The following is a 22,877-nucleotide window of genomic DNA, read 5'->3' as shown; positions in this document are numbered from 1 at the left end:
GATTCATTTGTACGACTCACCAAAAAAAAAAAAAAAAATATGCCGAAACTTAAATTTAAGGGGAATGAAGTAGGATAAAAAAGGTTTGGAACCACTGCTATAACGTATCTTTATTTTCTGTAATACAGGGTTATCGTTAATACAATATGAAACCAAATCAAACTCATAACAATTCAAACTCTAATTTAAAAGCATCCCAAGCGTATTTCGAGGTTTCAGTTGAATAAAAAATATAATTATTTTATATTATTTTAAATATAAATCAAGATTCATTTTAATTTAATTTTTGTTCTTTAATCCCTAAAGTTTTGTGAGTAAACATAATTCTTTAATTAATCTAAATTAAAATTCTTTTTTATGATTGTTATTTATAAAAAATACTGAGATAGGTATTTACAATCTGCACAATTATTATAAGTAATTTTTATCATAAAATATATTTTTTTTCTTTTGCAATATTTACACGAGGAGCAAAGACTAATCCATTGGTGGAACCCATCGTATTTTTTTATGTTTTGTTTTTTCATGTTTTAATTTGTTGACTTGTTATTACGTTTTTATTTATTGACTGAGTAGTCTCTACACCATTGTGGTTTCAAGAAGTGCATTGGATTTCGAAGAAATGAATCTCATGATAGTATAAAAACTAAAGGGTTTGAGTAATATTATTTAAGTGATTTTGTATTTTAGTCGCTTCTTTATTAATTACGCAAACATTGTTGATTGAGCTTAGATTTTTGGATATAAAGATTCATATTCCACATATTGTATACCTATCTATACTATAAGAGTCTGCTGCACAAAATAGTACTGGTTGGACCTCTCTTTGCCACAACAATTTGACTGATAACGTTGTCTCTTTTCAACTCAAAGTGCATGTGCATGACTCAGCAGTGCAGCCGACTGTATTTATAATTATTAACATTTTATCTCCCATAAGAAGATCGGGCTGTTTGAATAAGTAGAATGTGCATGTACCTATATGTGCGTCGTAAGTCAGTATATTAATATTATAGTTATTGGTTGTTTGTAAGCTCCTTGACATCGTTAAAAGGTAAATAATATAAGGCACATTTCTATATAGAAGTTAAAAAAAAATAAATCTTTTTCAAGGGCAACGCCAGGTGGGGCAGCTAGCAAGTAATAAAATATTGGGTTGCGTTTTCGATTTCTTTGTATTAACTTGCGTTACTTATGAAAACAGAAGGATGAAAATAGGCATGGAGGATAAATATTATAGAATTGTTGCTACAAAAATTGAGGAGTCAATGCTTGGACAAACGAATTATGGGTTTTTAAAATATTATATTTTATACCAAATGGACATCAAGAAAAGTTTGAAACTATATTAAGATTGTTTTAGTTATGTTACCTTGTGTAATATAAATAATAATAATATTGCCATTAAAATAATAGTAAACAAATACATAAAAAAAAAATTCTTTGTTCTACGGGTTTAATTATAGTGTCTTATGTATTAAATTACAGTGTTATTTATGAATAAGACAAAGTTAACGAATTTAGTTTATGAGTATATTATTTGGATCATGAAACTATATATGGCACTATTCAATCGAGATTGGATTAAAATAGATTTCCAAAAATTATTAATTATTACAAATTCATAAATTATCATTATACTGATAAGGTATACAAACATTTCTATATCTATTCAGAAACTACAATCTATAAAATAAACATAGTTTTAGAAGTGTTAATGAGCGTATGAATACTTAACGTCAACAAGAAAAAATCTCTTAACAATGTTAGTGACCGCCGTCTTTTAGATATTTATTAGTTAATATTTAACTAACTAAATTGTTAGATTATAGTAGTCGTGTTTAAATTTTTCCAGATTAATAATTATATATTACATATTATTTTATATAGATTTAAAAGTATCTAACATTAGCATGTTTGTCAAAGAAATATTCCATGAGTATATTATAATTATTATAATAGCATCATTATATTTACGATTATGATATTGTAAATAGAAAAATAAAAAATTGAGTGTTTAAATATTTTTAGGGTTATGAAAAAGTAATCAGTGATTTGTAAGGTATTTTTTATGACATTTCGAAAAAAACTAAAAAAACTCATATAACATAATTTTATATTATACCTCGAATCACGTTGATATTTTGGTATTAAAAATTCAAACGAACATCATTGTTGTTTTTGTCATCGTGTAAACCTTATATGTGAATCTTTTCACCCAAATCACTTGACACTGCATGCAGTTAATTTGTTATTGGAACACAAATATTTTTAATGTAATACGCCCACTAAACTGATTCTAGAAAAATTCTAAAATTTAGACTCTAAACCATTTATTTTTTAGTTACATTTCAGTATCAATTTATTATGCCTAATATATAATATAGTAATTATATAACAATGTATTATGGCATAATATCTCAAATTAGATACCTTGTTATAAAAGTTTAAAAAAAACATTATTTTTTTTTCATTTGAGTTTCAAAAATATCATCATTACCATGATTAGGATAATAAAACATACTAAGTAATAACGACAGTAATTATATACCTAAATATCGATGAATGAAACTGTTAATAATGTGAACCAGTCCAAGGTTTAAAATTAACAATTAGAAAATTATTTTTAATATCAGATGTAACGCGTAGAACATACGTTTAATTGAGGTGTGGGATTAAAAACGGAATTTGTGGAATAATGTCGTTAATTTGAATTATTTTGCTATTAAATTATGATCTCCCTATATTACCTATCTACAAATTACTATACAATATGTTTCTTTCATCGAAAAAGTCAACCCTTTAAGTAGATTCACCCCTTTTTTCTTCACCTCTTCCATGGGCTCAAGATGAGTTATCTTAAACAAAGTTTTCCCTTTTGGGTATTATACGTATAAATGTATAATACGTCACAAGGAGCTAAATTTAGCTAATATAGAGAGTACTCGTGCACTGAGACGTGAACATCGGCTTGCAACAAATGTCTAATGGAGTAATATGAATATAATATGATCATAATGCAAAATATAATATAATATTGTTAATACACAAGTCGTGTAAAATGTGTAAAACTGTTACTTTTTTTATATGACGTATATTATCACGTTGTTAATATATTATCGAAAATATAGTTGGGTTATTTGTTTGATATTTTTGTCAATTGTTGGTACTATCCTAGGATTTCTCTGCAGTGGGCCATATTATGCTTGTAATCTTTTGCCTCCTCCTCCCACTCTTTAAACATTTTAGGCCACTCAAAAATTAGTGTGCACCATACGTGACGTGGTAATATAATATGGTATCCTTCCCAAGCATTTCATTCAATAATTTAAAACATTCCGTTAAATTATTATTTTTCAATTTAACGAGGAATTTAAAATGTAATTTCGAAATTCAGCAATGTTGTAGTATAGTGTCTAAATCAAACACCGCGTAAACGCAAAATAATTTACTAAAATACATAAATGTTTCGTTGTTTAATGCATAAAATCCCTTGTAATCAATAATAATTACAAAAGTATTTTGGTTCTTTTGGATGGTAATCCTGTTTGAAAATTGCTACAACCCGTATTAGTCTTCACATCGGAAATATAACTTTTAAATTAATTTTAGAATTGTATACAAAAAAATATATAGTAATAATGTGTTTTACCATAGCCCACTCTGGAGGATGTAAAATATCTATACATCCGTATCCGAGAGAACGTAATGGCGCCTATTTCCGAGGCATTTCCGATGCACAACCGACAACGTTTTCAGTAAAAATGTATCATCATTCAGCGATTGGCTGCAACTTATGGTTTTAATTACAGTTTCAAATTAATAATATTATTTTAATACAGATAGCACGTATGCGTATGCGGATCCTCGAAACGTTGCGCATCTACGTCCGATTCAACTAAAGTCAAACTCATGGAGTTTGAGTAAAATTAAGTTTTAATCACCGGAATGTATGATAATATTCATGAGCTACAGGGAAAACAGTTGGATTTAAGATACGATCGTCTAAATAAAATAGTATACTACATTCATAACTTCTTGATTATTAATAATATTTGATAAGAAATAGTGTATCTCTAAAACACATTATAATATATTATTATATATTAAATATAATATATAATTTGTGTAGTATAATGCATAAATAATATTTATTATTTTAATAATTATAAATATAAACTTAACATTTATAAACTGATAAAACTAATTGTTAATGTCATAGAATAATAATTTTAAGAAAATAACTTTAATTTTAATTTTAAAATTTGAATAAGATTATAAACGTTGAAGATTTTTAAATTATTTTTATTCTTTTAAGATTTAAGTATATTCTTTATTAAATAAAAACTCTATTACAGAATTCATTTGCACTGTAGTCTGTAAATGATTTGAAATAATTAGAGTATTAGACCTTAACATGCGCCAAATAAACATGGTGCGATTGTTTTAAAGGTTAACATTAAGATTCTTCAAAATTATAAAAATAATTTTACTATTTTTTATCATAAGATTTTTTTATTTTTGAGTGGCATCGTGCATTTTTTATTTCATACTCCAAAGTTCAATATTTTTATGAGAATTAATTTTTTTTTTTTTTAAACGATCTTTTGGAATGAATTAAAAATAATAGATAGGTACCTATGTGAAAATAATATAATACAAAATTATAAAAATAAGTATCTATTTTTATAATAATTTATAATAGTTTTTAAATCAAAATTCTGTGGAAAATATATTTTTCCACTTAATTATTTTATTTCAAATAATATTATATAGTATTGCTCTCTATCAATTTAAAATGGTTTAACCTATGAGTAGATAAAAATAAGGTATACCAATTGTTAATAACTACTTTAGGTTTTGCCGTTATTTCACATTGGAATATTTTCGAATATATATTGTGAAAGCTTCATGATCACCGCATCATTTCTAATGGACTTCTAACATAATTTCAGCTAGTTCGTATACAATTATCAATTTCGATCACTCTTTTCAACTAACTAAAGGCAAATATCATGTGTTTCTACGGGGATTATTCCCTAACTATTGTTCACAAAGAACGTCCGCATTTCATCGATTTGTATCATTTCATCGCTCAGTGTGTTTAAATGTCAACTGACGCCTATATATTATATAATACGATAATTATTCATTATTAATGTCAATACATATTTTATATCATCTCTGGAGTACGTCATTGGGCATGTTTAGTTGTCCATAGTTATTACATTAAATATAATAATTAATATTATTATTCAGCAATGCAGGTATAGCAAAATTACAACGAATTTTACTCCAACTTGGTTCCTAATGTTCATATAGGTTTGTCTGGATTTTTTCAATCGCGACGATTGTAATAATATATTTTATATTTTTAATAATCGTAACCGTTTCTGATTCCCATTGATGTTTTGCACAACATTATATTTTAAAACTAGTGAGACCTGCAGTGGTACAAAATATTACATCTTGCATTTACCTTTGACTTTTGATTATCACATATTATTTTTATTTACGATACGTTTTTTTTATTCATTAATGGTAATACCTACAAAATATATTATACCATCTGTGGAGTACGTCATAATATTTAGTTTCTCATAGTTATTACAGTTTATTATTCAGCGATACTACGCAGTCGTTGCAACATTTCAACGAATTCGATGTAACGCCAACTTGGTTCCTATAGATTTATTTCTATTTTTTTTTTTTTCAAACACGATGATTGTTACAATATTTATTTCGTTAATAGTCGTACACTGTTCTTGATTTCCATTGTTGTTTTGCATTTATTTGACGACTAGTGAGTCCTCAAGTACATAATATTACATATTGCGTTTATCTTGCATTTTTGATTTTAGTAGTCCATTTTTCGAGTAATATTACTTTTACTCGGTATCACAGTTTTAAATCTATACAGTAATTATTATTATATAATGCTCATATTATTATTATTGTCTATTGTATAAAATAAAATATTGTTTTAGTTATAACAAATAATATACGCCAACTATACTTAAGCAATGATGCTATATTATATTCGTATAATAGTTCATAAACAATTAACCGACTAATCTGGTAATTAAATTTTTTTACTCGATTTATGCCCTGTATCGTAAATCGTTTTTAATCTGTTGTATATTTATAACAGTTTATTTGACAGAAAGACCATTTGCCTTATCTTTATTTTATTGCATTAATAATTATTTGTTTCAGTGTATATGTTATGTGAATAACATTTCATAAAACTTACAAACACGAATAACGTACAGTATGACTCATCTTTGCTCGGTAATAATTGAACTATTCCTACTTAGATATTGATTAAAGATCATTAATACAATTTTTTTAGAGTTCAAATGTTTACCGCTAAACGCTTTGTACACTTTTCTTTTCACATCTTCAATAATGTTATTTTTCAACAAATCCTTCATGTAAAAAATAAAATTCACTCGTACACTGCGGACATAAATCACAGCACATTTTATCGTAATTATTTTAGTTTTGATATTTATCATATTATTATATAGCTTGTATTTGAGAATTTAATTCAAACGTGAAACGATCACAATATTTATTTTGTAAGTAAATATATGTATATATAATATATTTTTTTTAAATCGTGTATTAAATACGTAATCTTTTTTTTCTTACAGACCCGTTCATTTAAAATGCGACCCAGTATATATGGACGGTGATCGCCCATAAACATACTATTTCAAATCAATCGAAATAAAAAAAAAAAAAAACACTCACTAAGGATTTCTATAATATAATCCGTTTAATCGTACGTAGTAAAACAAAAAAAAAACCGATCGATTCTCGACAAACGAATCTGTCGGAACCCGACTCCGCGTGCGTAGGCTCGTAAAATATACACCGCGGGATAGTGAATATAATTATCGGATAATAACATGTTAATTTAATACGCCCCACCGTGCAAAACGACACTATCAAACGAAACGCTGCTGTGCGGCAATTCAAATTATTTCCATGTGGGTTTCCGTCGGTAGGTAACGTGATAATATTATTGTAATTCGTCAGACTCGGTGCAAGTAAACAGCTACAGTAACGGTGTTCTTCTCGACCGCCATGGCGTTGGGTGTTGCCGACTACGTCGTATTCGGAATTATGTTGATCATGTCCGCCTCGATCGGTGTGTACTACCGATTTACAGGCGGCAAACAAAAGACTACACAGGTAATAATTATTATTATTTTCGTGCACCACGATACGTGTTGGGCTACGTCGGAGGTTTTCGTTTTTTTTCCCGTACAGTGTGTGTGTGTGTGTGTTTTATTTTAACTACTCCACGAAACCGACGTATACGTTTTAATTGGTTTTTGATCCTCGCCCGTCCCTCCAGAAATGCGACCCGGAATGGACGTGACTGGAACGATGGGACTTTAGTGCACATCGGAAAAACGTGAAACACGTCAACTCCAAACTCGACCAAATCATAAAAACAAGGAAAATTACTCTGCTGTATACTTGTTGGTGCAGCTGAGTGTATATCGTCTTTGGGTAGGTCGAAGTAAAATGGGATAGTTAAATTTGGATTCGATGATTAATCATTCCTCACAAAAACGCGTCAGATTGGAGACAATACGTCGACCTGTATATTACTAAGTGTAATGTAATATACAATTATATTGATATAAATTTAGTAAATACAGTAAATTAAATTGATTTTTGCCAAAAACATCGCATTTCTTATATTAATAATAATTATTATAAGGGTACTATGTTTTTATATCATATATTATAATTAATTATATTGAGTTTTGATTCATTAAAGACCTACTGACTTATCGATGAGAATAGAAACCTAGTATACCTAAAATAGTAAATCATAGGAAATAGTATACAACTAATCTAAATATCATTTTGTATAGTAAATTATAATGATATACGTAAAAGTTTCACTGAATAAAATATTTTTGAATTACAACAAAATAAATAAAATCATTATTTTTTGTTAAATATTTAATGTATCAAAGTTTTCAAAACTGCTATTCAAATTGTATACATTTTTAACTACAAGATAGTTTGCAAATGTTCGCCATTTTAACAAATGTTTTTAAAATTTTAACTTCAAACGCTTACAAAAAAAATTTGCATATCAAGTCTAGTTTCCCTTTCTTCCAATCATGTTTGTTTTATTCTTTGTCCAATACTTTGTGTAATCGTATTATATTATTCCACTATTACGTTTCCACTAAGTTGATTGAAAAGTGAATATATATAATATAACAAGGTCTCATTCTGCATTTGTATTATTGTCGGCCTGGTTCTAAAAGCCCTCTTAAGTTCATTCACTGTTTTGAGGAATGTTCTTGTGTTAGCTTTCCTGTTTCTCTCTATAGTTTAAACCCTTTCTTCTTTCCATACTTTTTATTCATCCGACATTTTATTTTTGTCTTTCGTGTCTTTTTTTGTGAGTAAACTACACGAGAACCGCCATTGATGGATATCTAACATAACTGGGAAATTGTGGGTACATTCGAGCTTTTCTATTTGTAAATAAAAATGTAATATGCACAATATACATAAAAAAAAAAAAAAAAAAAACTAAAAATAAATTGAAATAAATTTCAAATTTCTATATGAATTTTAATAAGAACCAAAATTAAATATTATATCTAGAAAATAGTAATGTACATTTTTGACGAACAATTGGAGTATATTAAGGATGGCACTTAAAACAAAATAAATTTTATCAAAAATATATCAAATAATTTATTATGTGTATGATTACATTTTTAAAAGATTTAAATTTTAAATATACAAAAATGCAAACTGTATTTATAAAATATGTATGTCAACAAATAACTATTAAAATTTAAATTAAATTAATCAAATATATTTTTATTTGTATTGAAGTTTTCAGAACGAAGTTAATTTTAATATATATTTTAGATTTAGCATCATTCTTCATTAATAAATGATTTTTACATCTTTTAACATTTTAGTCATTTATACAAATTATTAATGTTGATAAATTAAGATGAATTATTTAAAATTTAAAACTCCTAGAGTCTTCAAATCTTTCAAATCCATTATCATTGACTTATCATCTTTAGAATAAAAAGTTAAATAACTTGGAAACTACTCATTTGAATTTTGATTCAGCCACGTCAAAATGTTCAGAAAAATTAATTATCTGCCAAATAATTTAGAATAAAAAAGGGGTCCTCATTTGAAAAACAGACGTTTGTATCGCCACACAGGGCACTCTTTAAGTAGTAGTACAATAAATCTCAAGAATTTAAAAATATGAAGTTAAAGTTTATTTAAAAAATTGCAATACTCGCATTTCGAACAACTACCCTATTAGGGGAAAATAGGGGATGGGCATGCTTGGTGAAACACCCCAATAATAATTAATAATCATAGTATATTAATATGTTCACAGGAATACATGTTGGGCGATAAGAACCAGAGTGTTTTACCGGTGGCATTTTCTCTGATGGCCAGTTTCATAACGGCGATCTCGATGTTCGGTTTGAGCTCGGAAATGTATACTCGTGGTACCCAGTTTTCCGTCATAATTGTCGCCTATATTATCGCCACTCCCATCATTGGTTACGTATATCTGCCGGTTTTCTTCAAACTCGGCAACTTGTCTCTGTACGAGGTAGTAGTAAACCACGAACGTTAAAATAATATTATGTTAAAATATAATTTTGTGTCGTTACACTGTTCACAGTACTTAGAACTGCGATTTGGACGTTTAACACGAGTGACTACGTCGTTAGCGTTCAGTATTCAAATGCTATTTTACATGGCAATCGTATTGTATGTCCCAGCACTGACTTTAGAAGCTGTGACCGGATTACCTCAGTCTGCTTCCATTGTACTTGTGGGGTTGGTGTGTGTGTTCTATTCTACGATGGGTGGAATAAAAGCAGTGATCATAACGGATTTATTACAAGTAAATGTCACGATTATATTTTGTGTACGGTTGTTACTCGTCATTTAAGTATTCATAATATTCGTATTCCGTAAATATTACAAAACTATGTTTGCATTTTTTAGGTAGTTACGCAAATAATTAATAAATTAACGTTTTATTTTATCTATCATCCCAGGCCCTTCTCATGTACGCATCGGTAATTGCGGTTGTTGGGGTAGCTTGGTACGAAACTGGCGGTTTGTCTGAAATTTTGGAAATTTCCAACAGATATGGTCGTATTAATTTTGGAAAGTAAGTAAAAATTTATTTAAGTAGCTATTGATAATATATTTATAGAAGGAGGTAATCAATATTAATATTTAGGTCTTATAGCTCTACCAATGATATTATACAATCTATGATTTTTGATGTCAAACTGAACTTTTTTTTAATCTCAACAAAACCTATAGCCAAATCAAACTTTTAAAAATCAAAAAGTAGTTATCTTGAACATTTTTTTACATTTTTACAAAAACTAACTTTTTCAAAAATGACCTAGTCAACTATAAGTTAATTAATAAATAATGTAGTAATAATATACATAATTTTCATTGTTTAGCAATAATCTGAGTTTGAGCTCTGATTTCACCAGCCCGATTTTTAATAGTTCATTAAATCAGTACCTACCTTCAGTACAATGTTAAAACGATTACTAATTTTGAATATGTTTAATGTAATAATAATAATATTTATCAATTTCAGTTTTAATATCGACCCGACAGTAAGGCACAGTTGGTTTAGTATACTAATCGGAGGGTGTTTCACTCAAATTTCTTTGTATGCTGTAAATCAAACACAAATACAGAGGTTTTTAACCATGAAAGACTATAAGACTGCCGTTACCGCACTGTGGTGTAGCTTACCACTAGTGTTGGTAATATCACTCATAACAAGTTTGTCTGGTCTAGCGATGTTTTCAAAATATTATAACTGCGATCCTATAAAGTAATTATATATTTAAGTTTGTATTACTAAAATATATTAATAGAATATGATTTGCATTCAAAATAATATTATAATATTATATCATTATATGTATTATATTCTTAGCAGAGCAATGAATGTATTTTACCAATATATTATGTATTGTATCCACATCACGAAATCGCCATTAATAGTTCACATTTTAATCAAAACCATTCCATTTCATGAACATCGATCATATCGTGTACTGAATAATGTGTTTTAAGTTTATGTAATGGACAAACATAATGAAACGAAACAAATAACAGTAATTTTACGTTAAGTACCTAGGCTTTGTTATCAGTACCTATAGATATCAACAATAATTAATGATGCATACCAAATTAACATCGCTCTTACCTGGTAACAAGATTACAAGCTTATTAGGTGAGACCGATGACAATCAATCGGTGGCGTACAATGGTATAATATTAATAATCATTAATCGAACATTTTCATTTAATGATTATTCAATGTATGACATTATTAATTACGTATATTTTGCTATTATACATTCCGATAAAAGTTGTACTTTTTTTTTTTGTTTTTCAACACATTCGACTACATGCATGTACCTACTATACACAAGTTAGGTGTAAAACACACATTTTTATTTTATTAAAACCATATTTTAACTGATTACACATACAAATAATATGATAAATGCAATAACTGTAACGAATAAATTGTCTTTACAAAGGTCTGGTCGTATATCAAGCAGTGATCAATTGATGCCGTTATACGTGCTGGACACTATGGGATCTATACCTGGCTTAACCGGATTATTCATAGCCGGAATTTTTTCATCGGCAATGAGCTCTGTATCGCCAATCCTCAATTCATTGGCAGCAATTACGATGGAAGATTACATAAAGGTTTCCTGTTAAATTTCAAACAAGTTTAAACATCCGATATAACATGTTATATCGGACGTTTAAACTTGACGTGCACAGTTTGGACTTAAAACGATATTATGTTTTGTATTGCAGCCATTTAAAAAACAAGAAATATCGGATAAAAAACGAGTTTATCTCATGAAAATTTTAGTCCTCGTGTACGGTAGTGTTTGCATTATATTATCGTTTCTGGCAAAATATATGGGCTCGGTGCTTCAAACTGCGTTGACCATATTCGGAGTAATCGGCGGACCCGTGTTGGCCGTGTTTACATTGGGTATACTCTTACCCTACATCAACCAAAAAGTAATTGATTACAATTTATAATATTATAATATTATGGTTATCGCTGGTTTAAATATTTTAATTTTAAGAGGGTTGGAGCCGATGGGTTTGTCATAAAAAAAACTTTTTTCACGGGAAAACTCTCTGACCTCGTGAAATATTCAAATTTTGATAATTTTTATTTTATTTAAGAGAATAATAAAATCATATTTAGGTCGTATTGTACTCAGACTTTAAAAATTATATTTTGAAAAGTCTGGATAGTCGTGTCTATATTATATCACAAATTGTTGAGTATTTTAAAATATATTTTTCTGGCGTTATTTAAAGTGAATTGAAAAATCTGAGTTCTATGTGACCGGATTTAAGTTTTCCTCTTTTAAATCCAAAATAAATATCAAAATCCTACTATTCCACAAGGCGTAATCGTTATTCTTGTATATTCGTTTTTGGTTGTTGAAATGATTTTATTTTACTATCGTACGATTTATATTGTATGACTAGAGTTTAACAAGAAATTGCCTGAATTTTTACTCCTTAATAAATGTACGGCGCAGACATTCATAATACTATTCACATATTCAGATAGTTATCTTATAGATTTTGAGTGGAACGATGAACGTATTGATTTTACAATAATGTGTGTTTTTTTTAAATTTTTAAATGTATTTAAAATTTTTTTTTTGTGTCTGTCATCGCCTTTTAGGACAGTAAAAGTGCTTTGATTTTCAGTATCTTTTCTGATAGGAAATTAAATCTAGTTGGTACTTTGGGGGTCAAAAGTAAAATTTGTTCAGTAGTTTTCAAAAGCGCCGTGAAAAACAAAAGAAAAATTAAGAAAAAACGGGAATTTTTACGCAAAATCGATTTTTAACAAAATCGACTTTGGGTTTTTGGTGTAACATTAAAACAAATGACCGTAGATACATGGAATTTTCGTTGGTTGTTTATATTTCCATTTTCTATACATGATAAAATTTTAAAAATATTTTGATTTGTTTTGAACTGTTTAGGGACATTTTCAGTTTCCAATTTTATTAGTTTTTTTTTCTATGAATGTCAATAAAACTTAATTTGTTGAATAAAAATACTTTAAAATTTAATACAAGGCTCCTATTATACTATTACAATGACATTTTAAAAATATTAAAAATCTTTAGTCAAAGTTTTTTTATTAGCATTTAAAGTTCAAAAATTGACAAAATATGGCAAAATCACGAAAATTAGCAAATTATTTTGAGTTAAGAATTCGTAAGAATTTTTCTTTTTTAAATCTAAGATTTTAAAATGTAATATAAGATTCCTTATAAGATTATCTACCTTTATCAAAAAAAGAATGTCTATAAGAAAGTCAAATTTAATTTGTATGAGCGTTTGAAATTCAATTTCTTACAACATTGGATATTCACTCGATTTCTCATGTAGCGATTTTCTTATTTTGTTGTAATTCAAAAACGAATAACTGTAGATACATAAAAATTTCACTGAATGTTTATTTTAACAATTCTTATACTTGATAAAATTTTCAAAATATTTTTAGCTGTTTACGGACAATTTCATATTTTCAATAAATATATTTTTTTTCTATGAATATCAATTAAGTTTTATCTGCTGACCAAAAAGTGTAAAAATGTAATACAAAGTTCCTGATATATTTTTACAATAGCAGTTGAAAAATATTAAAAATACATAGGCACAATTTTTTTTTTATAAGCATTTAAGGATCGAATTTTGACAAAATTTATCAAATTTAAAATTGAATAATTATTTTGTAGTTAAAAATTTATAAAATGTTCAAATTCTAAATCTAAGGATTGAAAATGTAAAATAAGATTCCACGTAAGTAATTAATTCTGTTACCAAAAAATCTAAAAAATACATTTACACAGTTTATTTTTATAGTCATTTTAGGTTAGTATCACGATTTGTTACTGATGTATAACGCGTTATAAGTACCTAATGGATATTGGGATATGATTAATTTGGAATTTAATATAGGTACCTATTATAAGTCATTTTTTTTTTATTACCATTGATATAAGTATGTAATTACATACTTATATCAATATAAGTATAATAAGTATCAATATATAGTATATTATGTCTTAAACCTAGACTGACATACGCTCAGAAACGTTTTTCTTATACAATGATATTATATCATTGAATTCAAATTTAACACTATCCATTATACAGTGACCCACTTGTAACCTACTGTACAGCAGAGTGACATCCACTTGCCCAACTTTTTTTTTTTTTTTTGATGAGCAATTTATTATAAAATCATAAATTTTCAGGGTGCACTGACCGGCTTAATAGTTGGCCTGATTTTTTCGTTTATCATTGGATTTGGTGGGCCTAAACCTCCAGTTGAAAATCTACCATCATACACAAATTCATGTACAATATTTAATAACTCTGCAAGTTCTACACAGCTTCCATCATCTTATTATAAAGGGTAACTACAATGCACCATTTTATTTTCAGTATTATTGGTTATAGTTGTATATTAAAGTTAAAAATTATAGTTTTACTGTAAACTTCAAGTTTTATCAAGAAACGCCCGTTTCGGTTTTTGAATTAAAATTTCATATGTATTTACTAGTATACTTAACATACTCAAATTAAAACGATAACTATACATACTACATATTATACATTCATTTTTTTAGTATAAACGTATTAGAAACATTATTTGGAGGGGGAATTGAGAGTTAAACCATTTTTTTCCTTTTAAAAAATGTCCAATGTATCTTAAATAATACAATTATTGTTAAATTTGAATTAAACAAAATATAAAACAAATAATACTGAAAAAAAAAATATATATATATATTTAATAAAGTGCATATTTAGAGAGTAAAGAGTCCTCCTCAACAAGAGTTGTGTTAATACAATTTAATCACACTCTCCCCTTTCCACCAAATCAACTTCAGATATTCCACTGTTATAATATTGTAGGTACTAATTATATTATACAAAACGTAATTCTTAGTTTTATTTCTTAAGAGCACTTCACGAAGACGGCTATGTATATCTGTATCGAATCAGTTACCTGTACTACATTGTGTTGGGATTTTTGGTAACATTTGTGGTGGCAATGATAGTGAGCGCAATATTCCGTGGGAAAAAACGTGACCACAATCCGGATCTATTCACCCCCTGTGTGGCAAACAGATTGAAAAGACGTGACAAAGGTTATGAACAAAGCTAATATAATGTGAGTATTTAATCTCGTTCACATAATATTAATATTGCTGTGTATTTGCAGTTAACTTGATCAATATTAAATTATGTGGCAGATGCAATCGTATACATGTCCGGAAATGTGTTTTATTACGTCAGACCTTATGCTATCGAAGTTCAAAGTTAAATTTCAAGCAAGAACCATGCCTTACTTGCTCATTCATATAATTTAAGTGTGTTGATCATGGTGTAATATATTATTATAATGAATAAATAGTTGTAAGTTATTTTTATTATTAAAAAATATGTATTAATTTCTTAAGTACATATTTTTATAAAATACTAACCAAAAAACGTAACACGTTCGTAATTACGTAGCAAGCCTACGCGGTTTCTACGAACTATAATATCATGTGATTATATTCCACCTCCCCCTTACCATCCATGAGTCCTGATGGTTTCATAACGATAAATCCACCACACTACACCACCAGCCTCTCATCATCACGACCTTTGTGTACGGTGCCCGAGTATTAGATACAATATATTATAATATAATGTGTTTAGGGTTACCTATTCTAAATGATTCGTCCGATTTCAACTAATTATGCTTAAAAAATATTTTTAGTTTTTAGATTTAGAGTAAAAATAGTGTATATGATACATTAATTTAAAAAATGCATTGAAAAATACATGTATTTCTAATTTATTTAATGGTTTCTATAAAATATGTTTTACGTGGCTTTCTTTGGTCACACAAATAATATGTAGTTGAAACTCAAATGAATCCCATGCGTATCCTTTGTAATTCCCCCTATAATACCAGACAATTAATAATATTATATATATATATATTTTTTTTTGTCTCGTCGGACAAACTTTTATTTTTATTTCTGTTTCCCATACACGCCGAATCAGATCCACGTGACAGTTGTTTTTAAAATAGATAGTATGTTTTGGGATGGGTGCAACATTTATTCCTCCGCAAACGATTTTAGTATTATTATTACTGAGTGAGTGGTAGCCCGTGGCGTGTTGAAACCGCAAGAGACGACTGTTTATAAGAAAAAAACATTTTAACATATTATACTTCACATATTATTATACTTATCCTTATGCCGTGGTCGGTCACCCGTGGTATAATCATGTTTGCAACCCCTATAAAATTCATTATTATGTATAATGATTATGATTAATAATATTATTATGGTATTATACTATACCTAAAATACACGAAAAAATCATGTAGGTACATTATATATATTTATTTGTTCCTTGTGGTTACGCCTATCTCATTATGTATTTTTTTCCCAATATTTATCCTTAAATAAATGACACTTAATCGAATTCAGAACTCTGACTTCGGTATTGGTCTCTGGTTGCCGACCCTGCCACTACAGTAATCGTAACTTAAACACTACACTAAATCTGGTAACTGAAAAGTGTGATATGTTAAATAGGTAGTCAGTTTTAATAATCAGTTTACGTATTAATAAAAAATAACTATTTATTAAAAAAAAAACCTAATACATGGTGTTATCATAATTGAGAATATTATATTTTATAGGATTGTACATCTGACTACACGATGAACGAGGGTAGTGTTAAATATATAGTTTATTAGAACAAACAAATTAAATCAGGTTGTCTTGGTCTTAGACTTGTGCAGGTGCATAATATTTTAATTTGAAAGAAGGGTGGATTTTAAAAGGTTGGCATCTCAAATAATCTGCACCTATAACACTATAATATCATAATGAACAAACACAATGAATACATTTATACAATTAGAACTAACAATGTAAAAACGGTATATATTTTAGAATTTTAATAATGAGATATATCTTTATTAATATTAATAAATCAACTATAGTGATACGAAAAAAAAACAAAATATTTTTACTTTCTAAATAATATTTTACATAAGTAATTGATAAATAAAAAAATAAATAAAAATAAATAAAATGTACCTATTCAAATAATTTTGTATACGAAGACGAAATATTCAATATTCTGTGAAATTAAATGAATTAGTTTTATGATCTTTTTTCTTGTGAACTTTTTTCGATTAGCAGTGCTCCGAAAGTTTCAAGTAGTTCTATCTATAGATTGAAGATTGAGTGTAATTGGTACTTAAGACAAGACATTTTTTTTATTTTTTTTTTTTTCAGTAGCTTGCCTAAACGGAAATACAACAAACGACAAATGTAGCATGTGAAAAAAATTTAGCACGTGTGGTTTTAACCGTGGTTTGCTCAGAATTTTTTTTTTTTACAATATGTTTCAGAATTTCTTTCAGGTTTAATATAAAATCACTTATTGTAATGTGTAACATCACCCGAACAATATAGCCCATCCGGCTATGTGCAGTTATTAACATATTTTGTAATTAAAGTGTCAATCATTTAAGAGTGTTATATTTTGGTACTTTTATATACCATTAAACGAATTGCTTTAGTTAAGATTTGCATGAGAAAAATAGAAAAAAAATAAAGAATTTAACATTTTATTTACGTGAATAAAACTAATAGATATATACTTCCCTCCATAAAATTGTATTATGTTCATCGAAACACGTCACGATATTACTGCAGTATCGTTGGGTTTTTTTTTACCACTTTTCCATAATTAAAAAAAATATTACAAATCATTCTCAGAAGTGGTGGTGGTTGGTGGTGGTCGCCACAAAATAAAACTTTTTTTGTCTAAGGTTGTATTGCTTATATTATTTCTTCTTTGTAGCTGCGCTGGGGGTTGTGTAAATAAATAATATATTTTCAGAGTCTTCTCTCAAATTAATTCATACTGTAAATTCTACGGATTTTTTTATTCATCGTTTGGAACACCTAATTAAGTTATAACTTTTAAGTCTAAATGCAGTCAAATTTGTTTGTGGTGTTTTCCACAAATACCTGTACTGTCCACTTTTAAATTTAATCTATATTATCTTGTTTTGCTGTTTCTGCAAATTATTAGATAGGTGTTTCAAATATAATGTTCTTTTATATTTTTAAATCTATTTTTATTTTATTAATTTACTAAATGTTATATCTTACCATTAATTTCATTTAATATATTTACCCATTACTATTTAAATTACTTTATTTCATGTTTAAGATACACAAATTATGTAATTAAACATGTTTAAAATTTAATTTGGCAATGAATTCTATGGGATATTTACCTGCAGACATCCATTTTTTATTAGCAATTAGGTGATAATAATATTTTTTCACGTTTCGCAGTCTCGTGTCAACAAGCGTTTTATTCAATATGATATATATACTTCTCCCAAGCCTTTGATAAACCTAGATTAAATCGGTAAAGCACGATTGAGCATAAAACGATTGAGCATAGAATATTTTATGTGATGTTGCTAAATTCACGTAGCCAAAATTTGTAATTTATTATTTTCACGTATTATTACACCAATTATTATGATATCTGACGCGAGTCGTGAGCTGAGCTCCTCAGATTTACCGACAATGTAATATCAATTAATAAATTAGTTCCGGACTACTGTTGAGACTATTATTGATTTATAAATATTTTGAATAATGTTACTAGGTATATTACATATTGACTATGAAAACATGATATTTTTTTGCCGTGTTATATTTTGAATCATTATAATTATTTAAATAAATATTTTTTTATAATACAGTTCAAAATTGAAAATGGCAACGTCGCAGAGTTTTTTATGCTCAATCGTGTTGGTTTTCATTTGTATTTCAATTTCCTTTGATACGCCGACAATTTATGCTCAATCGTGTCTCAGCCGATTAAATGGTTAACTGATAATTAACTAGAATATAGTGACTAGATTATATTAAAGATGAAAATATGCAATAAATTTTCAATAGTTATTTTGAAGTTTTAACTAATAGGTTATTGAAAATACATAAGTCCAGATAGTAGGTAAATTATAATTTAATATTTTAGTGAGATAAATTGTGTACAACTTTAAATTCAACGTTGATGATGAACACTTCTCAAAGCTTAAATTAGTTCTCTTTCACTTTGTACATTTCAATAATACGTACGGCGTATTTCATATCTGTTGAAGAAAACATTTATATATATAATATTATTCATCAAGATATCTTTGGAACAACATTTTCTTACATCAAACAGCCATTTTCAGACGTCTATATATTTTAAAAATATTCTAGTAGGTACTAATACATCATTTAAATAATAAACAGTACCTAAATATATATATAATAAAATTCTGGAGACTCTTTCTAAGTCAACACATCACTGACAGGAACTATATAATATATGCTGCTTGAAAAAACAAATCACATGGTTCATAATTAGATCATACCATCAGTTATTTAGATCAACCTCATCGGTCCAATTGATATAGCTAAAATACTATGGTAAAATTTTGCAATTATTAAACAGTAATCGATTGTTATTTATGACCACCTTCTTTCTAATTCAACATAACAACTAATATTCAATTGATCGAACATTTTTAAGATTTGTATACTCAGCTATTGTATTATGATAATAACTCATCGATAATTTAAATGCCCGTGGACATCGTTTTTAAATATTATAACATATTTTTACAACAATATTACAAGTCATAGTAATATTATTGCACAGTTCTTGCATAAGTTTTTTTCATTGCATACACATTTTTCATAATTTTTTGTAATTCGCATATACCTACATCTTATAATTATATATGATATGTTTTAAATTTATATAACTTAAATTATAATTGTAATACTGTAACTTTCAATTACGACATGTATATTATAATCGATCATATTATTATGAGCCTAAATATATGTATCATATTTTGTAAAGAAAAAAAAATCAAATATTATATGTTTGTATGTTATATTATATAAATTTTATATTAAAAATACAAAGGTGATTCTAGATTTTACTTTTCCAACCTATGATTAACTTATTCTTTGTTACTATTAATTTTAAATGACTTAAGTTTCAAAACTATTTTTGACATTTTTTTTTTGGAGAAACAATATTAACATAGAAACCAACTACCAAGTATAAATAAATATTTACATTTTATAAAGTTATCATTAAATTGTAACGTACGTGTCTGTTTTTATGTTTATTGCATGCACGCTATTCTTAAAAATATAGAATATTCATCTACCTAAATAGTTGATAAATGGCATGCTTACGAAAACTTACTTGGATTAAATACATAATATTTATCGTATTATCTTGAGTTAAATGTACTGTGCAAACATCAAAAAAGTAATATACTTTTTGCCGACTCATAAATTAATAAACAATTGATTTTGTTTCAAATAAATTGTTTATAATATTCATCGTGTATGTTTATGGTTGAGAGTGGTATGACTAACGACGACTGATTTAGGCGATGGAGATATGACCAGTATAATAATATAAAATATCCCACACTAATCGTTTCGATAAAAATGATAAATATAAATTTAACCTTTATCTATATTTTATTTTATTTTTAATTAGCAAATTATACGGAGAGCCCATGGTGCTTATACGAAATGGTTTGCAAATAATATAAAAAAAATAAAATATTATTTTTGGTGGATATCTGCTTGAGATAATTAATATGCCTATACCTTTTAGTGATTGATTTGTTATTTTCATTAACTGTTATATTATTATATGTATTTAAAAAAATATTAATGAAAATTAATTTATCGATTAGTTATTATAGCCTGTAAATAAATATAAATATTATGATGTTTAGGTACAATGTGCATTATAATATATGGTTAATTTTCTTGGAATTCATGTTGAAAAAATAAAGAATATTTTAAGTAGAAGGACAATTTTTTTTATTTAGAAATATTTAGTTTTTTTCTTAAAAACTTTTAGTGTTAAAATGTTTTAAAGTTTTTTCTCGTCAAACTTTTGATTGTTTTTTTCTTTATTAAAGCTTAAATTAAAATATATTTTTGAAACTAAAAAAAAAATATATATATTTACAAAAATAAAAATAATTAGAACAATGAAAATACTAATTTTATTTGAATTTAAAATAAACGTAATTAACTAGTCTTTAAATAAAGTTTGTGTCATTGTTTTTAATATTTAGTTTTATATTATTATGTTTATCACAAATTAAACAGTTGTGATTAACGAGTTTCCATATTTTTGAAACATTTTTCAACCGTAGAATGATAAACAAATACCTTCTAAATTATTTATTTTATACTACCTACTGTAATTGAAATGTTTATCTCTTTAAATTCTTATTATGATTGTTTTTAGTAATTAAAACACTATATTATAGTATCTTATACTTATTCTCAGCCTAACTTTTGAGTAAATAATAACAATATTTACATATTCAATAAAAAGTGTCTTAATGATAAATAAGTAAATTCTTATATTATACTAAGAATAATAATCTTTAATAATAGTTTGACATAAAATATATGTTAAAGTTATTAGCCAAGTACCTACTTGTCTTTCTTAAAATAGGTACTTGGACAATCACCATTATATTATTATATTAAAATACAATTCTAATTAATTACTATAATTTTAAAATCATTTTATCTCCAATTTCATCCAACATATATATTAATGGGCTATAATTATCTTAGGACATAATATTGTTAAATATAAAAATTAATAATTCAGAAATTACTCTTTTGAATTTAAGTTAACTGCTTAAACCAACATAAAAAAAAAAAAAAAACTAGCCGTACAATTTATGAAAAGGGTAGTCCTGATTAGAAAAAAAGGAAAATTGTGCAAGCACAGAAACAGGGTATGGTTGGGAAATATTTATAAGTAAGTACGGTATTTAAGATGTGCTTGAAATATCCTAATCAGAGTTTGAATACATGTTTTGATATTTAAGGGAAAATAGGGTTATTCATGCTTGGTGAGTCACTCTGTATACAGTAATGTGTGATGAATTTATGAAGTAAATATTATTTAAGTTTATGTTATTTTTTTTTTGTTTTTACATTTTACTCTTAATACATTTACGACGCAATATTAAATGTAGGTTGTCGAATAAAAAAACACAATGGATTTATATAATATAATAATAATTTAAAGCGCTTCACATATTATGTTGCATGCCTGCATTTAAATATTAAACTGCAGTTAAATATACGGAAGAAGTTTTATCGTTGGGTTATTACATTGATTGTTAGGTATACAAATATTATTCCCATTTTATGTATTTTAACATTTTTAGCTAGGTAGGTACCTAAATACATGTCCATTTAACTAAAAATGTATAGCAAATTATTATACCTAACCTACAAATATTATAATATTATAAAATTTCTATAATTCCAGTTAGACACACATCATTTTATGTACGACATTAATTGAAAATATTATTTTATTCTATTAGACGCAATTCTTTGTGCAAAGATTGTTAAAATGTATGTGTTTTTTTTAATGGGCGTACCTAGTAAATTAAAATATGTTATAACTATTATTTAGTTGGTTAATAATCCGAGCTTTAATAACAAAACATTGCATTTCAATAAGTTTTAAAACTTAAGATTAAGTTTGAATTTGATTTAGTTTTAATTAGACATTATAACAGCTATCGTGAGTTATATGGATACATGTATAATTGTAATAGTTAA

General features: G+C 26.8%; 2 protein-coding genes across 3 annotated transcripts in view; one reads left to right on the top strand and one right to left on the bottom strand.

Annotated features, from left to right (window-relative positions):
• LOC100169221 (ALK tyrosine kinase receptor) overlaps positions 1-22,877 on the bottom strand; it is a 446,893-nt gene that overhangs the window by 136,822 nt on the left and 287,194 nt on the right. The gene's annotated exons all lie outside the window — the stretch shown is intronic.
• On the top strand, positions 6,672-15,581 carry LOC100166547 (putative sodium-dependent multivitamin transporter). 2 transcript variants are annotated; one of them, XM_001951323.5, is made up of 10 exons: positions 6,672-7,200; positions 9,416-9,637; positions 9,710-9,934; positions 10,092-10,207; positions 10,658-10,900; positions 11,619-11,793; positions 11,908-12,120; positions 14,397-14,557; positions 15,109-15,319; positions 15,402-15,581. In XM_001951323.5, the coding sequence occupies exons 1-9, from the start codon at positions 7,093-7,095 to the stop codon at positions 15,311-15,313; spliced, it is 1,668 nt and encodes a 555-aa protein (XP_001951358.1). In that variant the 5' UTR covers positions 6,672-7,092; the 3' UTR covers positions 15,314-15,319; positions 15,402-15,581. The 2 variants fall into 2 exon arrangements, with proteins under 2 accessions (XP_001951358.1, XP_029341793.1); XM_029485933.1 differs by lacking the exon at positions 6,672-7,200 and adding an exon at positions 7,266-7,524.

Source organism: Acyrthosiphon pisum, chromosome X (assembly GCF_005508785.2).
Source record: "Acyrthosiphon pisum isolate AL4f chromosome X, pea_aphid_22Mar2018_4r6ur, whole genome shotgun sequence".
In the NCBI taxonomy this organism is placed as follows: domain Eukaryota; kingdom Metazoa; phylum Arthropoda; class Insecta; order Hemiptera; family Aphididae; genus Acyrthosiphon; species Acyrthosiphon pisum.
This window is presented reverse-complemented; position numbering and strand designations above follow the sequence as displayed.